Source organism: Anarrhichthys ocellatus, unplaced genomic scaffold (assembly GCF_004355925.1).
Source record: "Anarrhichthys ocellatus isolate YVR2014 unplaced genomic scaffold, GSC_Weel_1.0 scaffold4, whole genome shotgun sequence".
In the NCBI taxonomy this organism is placed as follows: Eukaryota; Metazoa; Chordata; class Actinopteri; order Perciformes; family Anarhichadidae; genus Anarrhichthys; species Anarrhichthys ocellatus.
The window spans coordinates 7,492,101-7,502,100 of NW_022280034.1; the positions used below are offsets into that span (position 1 = coordinate 7,492,101).

General features: G+C 41.1%; 1 protein-coding gene across 1 annotated transcript; it reads left to right on the forward strand.

The window, feature by feature from the left end:
• The first annotated feature begins 3,329 nt into the window (after positions 1–3,329).
• LOC116381698 (neurogenic differentiation factor 2-like) lies at positions 3,330–7,419 on the forward strand. Its single transcript, XM_031844050.1, has 2 exons — positions 3,330–3,625; positions 5,333–7,419. Exon 2 carries the CDS (start codon positions 5,346–5,348, stop codon positions 6,414–6,416), a length of 1,071 nt encoding a protein of 356 aa, XP_031699910.1. The 5' UTR covers positions 3,330–3,625; positions 5,333–5,345; the 3' UTR covers positions 6,417–7,419.
• Positions 7,420–10,000: the final 2,581 nt, after the last annotated feature.

Consider the following 10,000-nt stretch of genomic DNA (forward strand, 5'->3'; position numbering starts at 1 on the left):
TGTGTGTGTGTGTGTGTGTGTGTGTGTGTGTGTGTGTGTGTGTGCTTACAATACAGTTGAGGTAGGAGAGTAAAAATTCATATGCCAGATATTGCTGCAGGTTGGCAGGTTAACAGTATGGGGACAACAATGTATTGCAGATATGATTTTCATTTCATGTCAATATAACAGCAGACAATATGCTGGAGGCTCCTGACCACGCACTCACAAATAAGTGCTTCATTATGTTGTGAATGAATGCAGCATTAGATTAGAGAGAGAGGAAGAGGTGACAAAAGGATGAAGAGAGGAAATGAGAAACAGGCATGGAAAAGACTAACTGTTCGTCGTCCTTGTGGCTGAGTAAATACTTCCTTTCGGCCCTAATGTTTGATTGGAGAAGGGGGTCCCATGTTTTGTGCCGCCCACAGGTTCACCCTGTACTGAAGTGAACTTGAGAGACGCTCTGGATCTCTGCCAGCTGCAGGGAGAGTTGCTGCTGACAGCAAACTCAGACCTGCTGGTGGAGGTCTTCAGATGAAATACAAAACTTCCACCTTGGAAATAAAAATAACAGCCCATCTGTGGCTCAGTTCAACTGTCGTCCTTGGAAAAAAAAATGAACATACGGACGGACTGTTCATGAGCATTTGCAACAATATGTGTCCCACTTGGGACAAAGTGTGATATGAAAGGTGATGAAACGAGAGAGGTTTGCATATATTTAAACATCACAACATCCCATAATACAATCAATCCCTCACATAAAATGTTCAGATCTGCAGAGAAATAATCTAAAGGATTATAGTATTATGACCACAAAAGATATCTGTAAAGAGTAATCAATCAATCATCAGTGATGTGGAGACCATTACTCTCAGACACAGTGTCTTCTTTTATTCCAACACTAGGAGGTGCCAACCTACTTAGCAGTCCCTCATTGTGTACAGTACTGCTGTTGAACAGTGGTGGAAGAAGTATTCACATATTCTATTTAAGTATTATTGAACCGGAGACAGTGTAGAAATACACCATTACAAGGCCTGCATCCAAAAGTTCAGCGATGTAAAAGTACAGGCGTATTAAAACATCAAAATATGTAAAAAAGTATAGTAGCATAAAATAGATATACTCAAGTAAAGTACAAGTACCTCAAAATTGTACTCAAGTACAGTACTTGTGTAAATAATTAAATGACTGTTGTTAAAGGAGCCCAATCTACTCCTGTTAGTGTCTGTAAGAATTACATTTTGGTTATTCCAACAGCTCGTATACAACTGGATTCTATATGAACTTTACAAAAGTTCATGATCAAAATATACAGAAGTTTAGCAAATCCTAATATTTTGGAGGAGAATATGTAATTATGACATGTTTCGTTTCGTTTTTATCCTGAGTTAAAATATGAACCATACAGGTCATTTAAGAAGAAAAATGATTTAGTATTAAATTAGACATGCTGGAAACAGGTTTGGAATTTTATTTAATTGAATAGGCCTAACATGTAAATTAACAATATCATATTATTCTTTAAAGGTCTCAAAATACAGGAATTAGGTTGAAAACTTCTTTCCATGAAAGTTATAATTCATAATTAGCAAAACAACATCTACATCTATAAAATAAAGACATCGCTCTGTATCCTGTTTAATATTGGGCAAAAGGAATGACGTCACTTTCATTCATTTTTCCCCCAGACATGCACTAACCTTTTATCACCGTTAGATGTCACCCAGACGTTGCTGGAGATAGGACATAAACTGAGAGTCCCTGCTTCTGCGTGAGCTCAACCAAACAACCGACTGATGATGCACAGATAACAGCATTATTTCAAGGTTACTTGTGAAACCCAAAACCGAGCAGTTATGACACAAAGTTCAAGTTTCACACTTTTTTTAAACTCAAAACTCTGCTTGATGTCAACATGTTGCTCTTTAAATGACACCACTCAAAGCTGAGTAAAACAATACAATAAACTAGACTCTCATCTAGGTTTTAATTGTTTTTAATTATTGTTATTTTAAAACACAGTTTTGTCATTCAAGGTTGGGAAAAAAACATAATTAATGCGGTCACTAAAGTATAAGATTCACATTCAGCTTTCAAAGGAATTCCATGATGTCCTGTAACATACAACATGAAAACCTCAATATTAAAAAACAAAATTATACAATCATTTGTGTGTATTGTCTTCGTATTGTTACTTTGAAAAGAACTCAAGCCTCCATGGAAATACATTTCAGTACAGCGTGAAGAAAGAGAAAGACCTTTATGCAATCAGAATGTCTACATTTAAAATAGACAATGTTTTTTGACTAATATAGTGAGTCAAATATAATGACCATTCTTTACATTTGTGTCCCTCAGGATTATAACACAGGGGCACCATGTTGGAGTGTGACCCCGGCTAAAAGTCTGCATCTGGACAACCATGACCAGAAATACATTGATCTAATCAGTCAAACATGTTGGTTGTTTCTCTGAAAATGTGGCAGGAGCCAATAAACTGTTCTCCACCGGCATCGTGATGATAAGCCTTCTCTTTTTTTAATTCTTATTTCTCTCTCTCTCTCTCTCTCTCTCTCTCTCTCTCTCTCTCTCTCTCACTCACTCTTGTCCTGCCCCATCTTCTGGCCCCTCTGCGCAATCTGTGTCTCAGCCACCTTTGGCACCAGCCCGCCCACCGGCACCTGTGCCAGGCCTGGCAACCCAAACCAAGACGCTCTGCTTGGCTCAGTTCAATTGACTCGTTTAGGCAATTGCACCCTGACTCTGATCTTTATGGCGGGTTCCTTATTTATTGCAGGCCTTTGTTTGTATGCAGTTTACTGTCTTACGTTGGAAACTCTGTTTACAACATTTCTACAGGAATCTAATTGTTCCTAATGGCCTAATTCGTTTGATTGTATCATTAAAATATTCAATAAATGTCCCCACAGGGCTCATGTGGATTATTTGTTGGTTTTCCTTATCCAACAAAATCATTAGCCTATAAGTAATCCTCTAACAATCCAATATTATTTGGATGATATCATTCTAAAATTGATCATAATAGGATTGCTATAATTATTTCTCTAAGGGGATTGTTTCCCTAAACCTTCTATATAGATTAACCCCGTTTTTCCCAAAGATGGAGGCTAACAGAAGCTGTCTGAATCCACTGCGTTTTTTTGTGCCATTCACTGCTTATTCCATTTTCTCTTTCAGCTCAGTGACAGATGGCGAGTCCCTCTCCCCCAGGGGAAGCCAGTCTCTGTGAATGCGGCCGCATGTCAATCACCGGCTCACATGTGATGGCTCTTGCCAATGACGTGCCAGCCATATGGGCCTGGCATCAGAGCTGGTATGTAACCCACCCAGTCCTGCCTCTGAGGTGCCACACGGATCCCTCCACGCGTTTGGGCTGGGGATAGCAGCAGCAGCAGCAGCAGCAGCAGACAGACAGAGCAGGGCGGCAAGAGAGGAGAGAGAGAGAGAGAGAGAGAGAGAGAGAGAGAGAGAGAGAGAGAGAGAGGGGTGTGAGAGCAGAACACAGCACCTCGCCTGCACAAGCATCCGTGCACAGGGCGTGTGGATGTGATGCCCACCCGGAGCGAGATGGTGTAAACAAACCTGCTTTGCCCCGTCACTGAGCTCCACCACGGAGGTAGGTTGCACATCTCTGATCAGATATGAGAATATCAGATATGGATCAAGATTTGTTTTTCTCTTTGTGTGTTAATGCCTGTTGTATTGTGAGGGAGGAATTAGAGTGGCAGAGCATTTATCAAACAAGGGACTATTTTTTTTTCTGAGATCTCTCGCATCTTTTTCTCGCATGTGACGATTAGATAGCTTTTAATCTCTTCTTAAGGCTCCTTGTCGCCGCTCCTATAGATCTAACGACGTTTAATAAGTAGATTTTGGTTAAATAGATCAATAAATCCACATTGATCCCTAAGAGATATGAGGTAGAGATATATATTCTAGAACTGTTGTATTCATAATTTGCATCGTATTACTTTAGAAAATAAGCACTGGAGAGTAGAAAGAGTTTTAGTAGAAAATAGAAAATAGAAAAAAAAGATATGTGTGTGCATAATTGTGTGTGTGTGTGTGTGTGTGTGTGTGTGTGTGTGTGTGTGTGTGTGTGTGTCCACGACGCGCGTCAGCGCACTGTGGGGGTAGAATTCTCCATAGAGATACACAGGCTAATTGACAAGGTATTGGTTGGCATTAATTACATTGTGCTTACAAGATTAGAAAAAAAGACGTCCTTGGACTCCACACGCACAGCTGAGCTCTGAATACTGGAATAATCCATGAAGATGTTACAGCTTTTTACAAATTTTTTACTTAAATAAATAACTTGTCTGTTTAGTCTGGATTATTGACGACTCAGTGACACCATGGATAGAGGAAAATGCAGCCATTAAGAAAGCTTTTAAACGAATTATCATGATAAAATATCACAATAAAATCTCCCGTTAAATGCAGCTTTGATTAACATGAAACGAAAAGCTTCAGTGAAATTAAAAAAAGCTCAATATATAAAGCACATTCCATTGCTTTCTTTTATACATGTAACTATACTCGTCTGAACGGGCTAAAATTCAGCAAAGAGAAATATCGTGATATGGTTTCTGTCTGTGGCCTGCGGTGTCGAGGGTCCAAAATGGGCTTCATGATCCCGCAGAGGTGCTGGCCCTGAAGGCACATTTCGACATCGTTGTATACATTTGCAACGATTCATACAAAATATATATATATATTTTAATAACAGAAACTCAAGTGAGCCCTTTTGGATGCATTCAATTGAATTTAAAGCAGAATGAATGAAAAACCTGTTAATTCAAAGACATCAAATGTTTGGGACCCAGTGGTCCAGTGCGGCCTGGCTGTGCTGGAATTCCTCCAGGTTGGTAATTTATTGGACGAAGGAGGGACCCGCACCCTTAATGCGTCCCTGGGGGCTCCCTGTGCCGGACTGCTGGAGGGCACAGACCGAGGCACACGTTGAGGCCGATGGGTGGCCCAGACTGTTGCTTTATGCCATCAAAATAATCCGATTTTTTTCACTTTTTAATAAAAGACTATTCACTCTTTGTGGAATCTTTCTTCTAGCAAAATAAATGGGAAAATATCTGGATCTTGTTGTTAAGGCCCCATTTTCCAGTTCAGCCTTGTATCAATGAACTGGATTCATGTCAGGTCCGTTTCTTTTATTAATGACAATTTACGGATTAGAAATTGTAGTCTATTTCGCTATAATTGGTAGGGACATAGCAGCCTCTACGGCCTTCGTGCTTTGTCAGCGCACCTGTGTGCAGGGTGCAAAAGAGTCCAGATAAAGTGTCGACTGTGTCTCTTGCAGGTTGCTTGCCACGATGTTGAGCCGTCTGTTCAGCGAGGTCCTGCCGGACGTCCAGAGGCTCGCAGCGGACTGGGCGGAGGACAATGAGGATGAGGATGGCAAGAACAAGGACGAAGAGCACGATCTCTGTGAACTCGAGGACGACGACCTGGACGAGCCCCTGGAAGGCAGCAGTCGAGCTGAGTCTGAGATGGCCGGCGACGATGACGAGGATGATGAGGCCGAGGAAGAGGAGGGCGACGAGAACAGTGGAGACAAACCCAAGAAGCGCGGCCCAAAGAAACGCAAGATGACGGCGGCGCGCGTGCAGCGCTCCAAGGTGCGTCGAATGAAGGCAAATACGCGGGAGCGCACGCGCATGCACGACTTGAATTCGGCGCTGGACAATCTGCGCAAAGTGGTGCCATGCTACTCCAAAACCCAAAAACTCTCCAAGATAGAGACTCTGAGGCTGGCCAAGAATTATATAATGGCCCTTGGGGAGATTTTACGCAACGGGAAACGGCCAGATGTGGTGGCCTACGTGCAGATGTTGTGCAAAGGCCTGTCTCAGCCCACTACCAACCTGGTGGCAGGTTGTCTGCAGCTCAACACCAGGAACTTCCTGACCGAACCGTGTTCAGATGGAGCCCGCTTCCACGTGCCCAGCTCTCCCTTCTCCGTCCATCCGTACTCCTACCGGTGTTCCCGCATCTCCAGTCCTCACTACCAGCCCGCGACCGGTGCGCTTAACGTGCGGGGCCAATCCTACGGTTCTGGGTATGAGGCCGTGTACCCGCCGGGTGGGACGTCCCCTGACTATAACAGCCCGGACTACGAGGCCCCGCACAGTCCTCCCGTCTGCCTGAACGGCGGACTGTCCGGCAGACAGCAGGCGCCCTCTGAGGCGGACAGGAACTATCATTACTCTATGCATTACTCCGGACTGACCACATCTCGGCCCAGCCACAGCATACCTTTCGGGCCCTCGGGACCGCGCAGTGGCGGTTCGCACTCGGAAAACATCCCGCCTTTCCACGACGTGCACTTGCACCACGACAGGGCGGCTCCGTATGAGGATCTCAATGCTTTTTTCCACAACTGAGCCCTCACAATCAGACGCATTGCCCTTCTAATGACAATCCTATATAACGTGTAATATTGTTGGGGAACAAGAGAAGCGTCTGAAAGGATGAGAAATGAAGTCCTCTGATTACCTTCTGTGTTCTACTGATGTCATCCCTATACTGTTGTACTTCCTATCAACGTGTGTCCAGTAATACCCTGTATGCAGAATGAGCGCAATTGACATAAAAGATGTATAGGCCTAAACATGTTATGACATAAAGAACAGAAATAAAAAATAAAGTTTTATAACTGTCTGATATGATCGAACAATTATTCTTCTGAACATCATCACTATGGGTCTGTGTTGATATGTAGGCTTGAAGCAGTGGTTCTGGCTTTTTCATTAAACAATAACAAATAATAAAACCTCCACACAAATATAAAAAAAAAATCTCGTCTGAAATGGTATCATCGAGAGTGTTTGGCTGCAGTTAGTGATTAAAAAAATGATACTGAAAACAAAATGGATACTAGTTTCAACAGGCACGTCAAAAATGTTTTTTGATCAAATCAAGCTTAAGGGTCTGCAGATTGTGCGTCTACAATGTTTAGATCACACAAATAAAATTTGGCTAGTTTTCTGGTGAAAATATTTTATGTAAAATACCACACTGTCTATTGTGCTTAATATTTATCATAGTTTTAGCTTTACAGTTAATAATGTATAGACTAGGGGGGAAAACTAAATATTGGCATAGATTATAGTCATATAATCATTTTTAATAAATGCCTCAGCATGCAGCATCTAAAATATCTGAAGAACACTGACAGACAAAACAATCTGAAATGCTGTATCGGCTAATTAGATTAACAGCTACTCATAATTAAAGCTTAATTCAACAAAATACTTGCTCTAAAATAATCCAAGTAACAATGGATATTGGGGAGTAGAGATATAGAAATAAAATAAAATTAGCAGAGGGCACATTCAAAATGGTATAACTCTGAAAAGCCTGAGACAAAAGAATCAACACTGTATTTTTTAGGGCACTTTTTGTTTTACTCTCACACACCACTTAATTAGACTTACCATTCACAAGGACTTTATCCTGACAAATGAGATAAATGTATGTTTCCTTAGAGATCACCTCGGGGTGGAATTATTAAATTAGTGAAAATGAGATGCTATTATTCAGATCAGATGGACCTGATCTGCAAAACTGTCTGAACAGTAAATACACATGCACAACACCAACCTATGTTCATAGTTCAGCAAGCTGCCACAAAGAAATTGAGATATTTTATGTACATTTTTCTTGTTTTAACAGAAAACACACATCTAAGGCATTGATATACTCAACAAAACAACTGATGTTTTAGCAGCAACAGATTTTAAACTACAATGAGCTCTTGGAAACCAAGACAGACTCACAACCCCAATTCAAAGAAAATAGAAATCTTTACCATTAGTTTTGTGTGTTCTTTGTCTCTAAGTCTTCAGTACATTCGACAATGTAATAGACGAGTTAGTGAGTGAGCAAAAGGCCTCAGACACATGGAGCAAGAGTCAAAATGTACCGACACTTGACATCACGTACACAAATGTGAATTTTCACATGAAGGTGCTCAGCACGGGGAGAGTGGATTTGGGCCTGGTCACATCAGCATCTGTCAGACTTCCCAGGTGAGTGTAAGTTAAATAATTATCTTGGTCACACATTTAAGTAATCTATTAAAATAAACCTCTTCACAAACCACATCTTTCATCCCACCAAATGGTTTTTTTTGGAATAAAAAAAGCCTGATTGCAAAAACTGATATTTTCACAGACAGTTCGGAAAATATAAAAATTCTGTCTTTTTAACGTTGCAATAGATGGACATTCCTGGTATTTTAAACAATATTTAAATTGAATATTTGACACTTTGGCTTCATGTATAGGATAGGTCACATCATTGGTGATTTCTCAAATCAATAGTGGGAGCAGGCTCCATCTTTGGACCGCTGCCCTGGGTCCCATATGTTGTTGCTGACGTCCAGGGGAAATCAGCACCGGGCACCGCAGGGTGGAAACGGTCCCATCCAGCACTGACCAAGGCAAAAAAGGAATAGAGGAGAAGCAAGCAGATTCTACATGGCAAGGACTTACACTGTACGAATATGCATTCATCATGATTTTTTTTAACATTCCTAATTTGATTTAATTGTGGCCTAAAGGCTCATCTGACTCACCACATCATTGTTAGAGTTGGGCAGGTGCAAAATCAGGTGAATCACTGGCCCGTTGGTTTGAAATGAAGAGGGACATAATAAACTAACACATCCAAACACACTCTCACACACCTCGCACCATGCAATCTAAATGGTTGCTAGCACCACTGATAATAAGTAAATAGACAAATAAATAAACCAATTTGAAATCTTGATGTGATAATTGGAATCTGGTGATTAACAACAAGCAAAAATATACTTTTTATATTTTTGTGAGATTATAAATTTGGTCATTTGACTTTTTTCTGTTCTCAAATATAACAGTTTTGCTTTCTGTAACATTAACATGATATCCTTCCACAGTTAGATTTTTGTCTAAATAAATCAGCTTCAGTTTAAAGGTGGGTAAATACAAAGAGAAAGGGAAATTAGGGATCTTAAATATACTATTGTGCAATCTGAAGAACATCATTTACAGACAATTAAGAATTTATATATAGGCTACTACAAACTACTTTAAGTTTTTTAAAAGGTAACTGACATTTATCATTTTGTCCATTGGCCCCACTGATATCATTATTCAGACACTTTGGTTCACATTGAAGTCTTGATTGAAACTAACTTAAGTTCACATTTCTTTTCCCAGAAGGAGAGGTTTTTTACTGTTTTTATGACATCATCTTTTCGACCAAGTCATTAAATGCAATTAAACGAAAAATCCTCAGACACTTGTAAGAGTGCAGCCATTTGAATATTTAAACCTTTTGGTGTATTGTGGCAGGTTCAGGTCACCGTCAAATCTGTTAATACTGAAATTGTCTTTCTTCCCATCATCCCTCTGTTTCATGATTGGTCCACTTTAGTTTCCAGGCCTCGGAGGACAAGGTGGGAGACACCTTTCTGGTTTTACTTTCTGCTCTAACCTCTCAGTTAGTTCTTTTAGTGAGGAGGGGCGGTGGCTGGCAGAATACTTGATGGCGGAGCGCGTTGCCAAGTCGCTAAATGTCTGAGCACCAGTAAAGCCAGAGACCAGTAAAGCCCACCATCACCAACCCCGGTGCCAGCTGCGCCACGTGGCAGCCAGGCGGACCCTGCCAAAGTGGCCCTTGTGGGAGGGACCCAGTATTTCTTTCCTAATTCACTCAGCATCTGTTCATTATTCTCCGCAGCTAAAGGAGGCTGAGTGTCCAAGCGCGGCCCCGGACAAAAGAGGAGACCTTTTTTTTTCTTCTTCCGGTCACGCACTTTAGCACGAGAGACCGAGGCATGAAACTAAATGTTTCTGCTGTGTTAAAGACTTGTCACTCGCTTCTGCGGCAGCCTTTTAAACTGCGTATGACTTTAAACCCGTGAAACTCACCTGTAGATCCAGCCTCATTTAGATCATTACATTTTAACCCCCAAAAAATT

What these genes read in the sequence shown, in the direction of transcription:
- LOC116381698 (XM_031844050.1), top strand. Translation starts at nt 5,346, where the DNA reads ATGTTGAGCCGTCTGTTCAGCGAGGTCCTGCCGGACGTCCAGAGGCTC.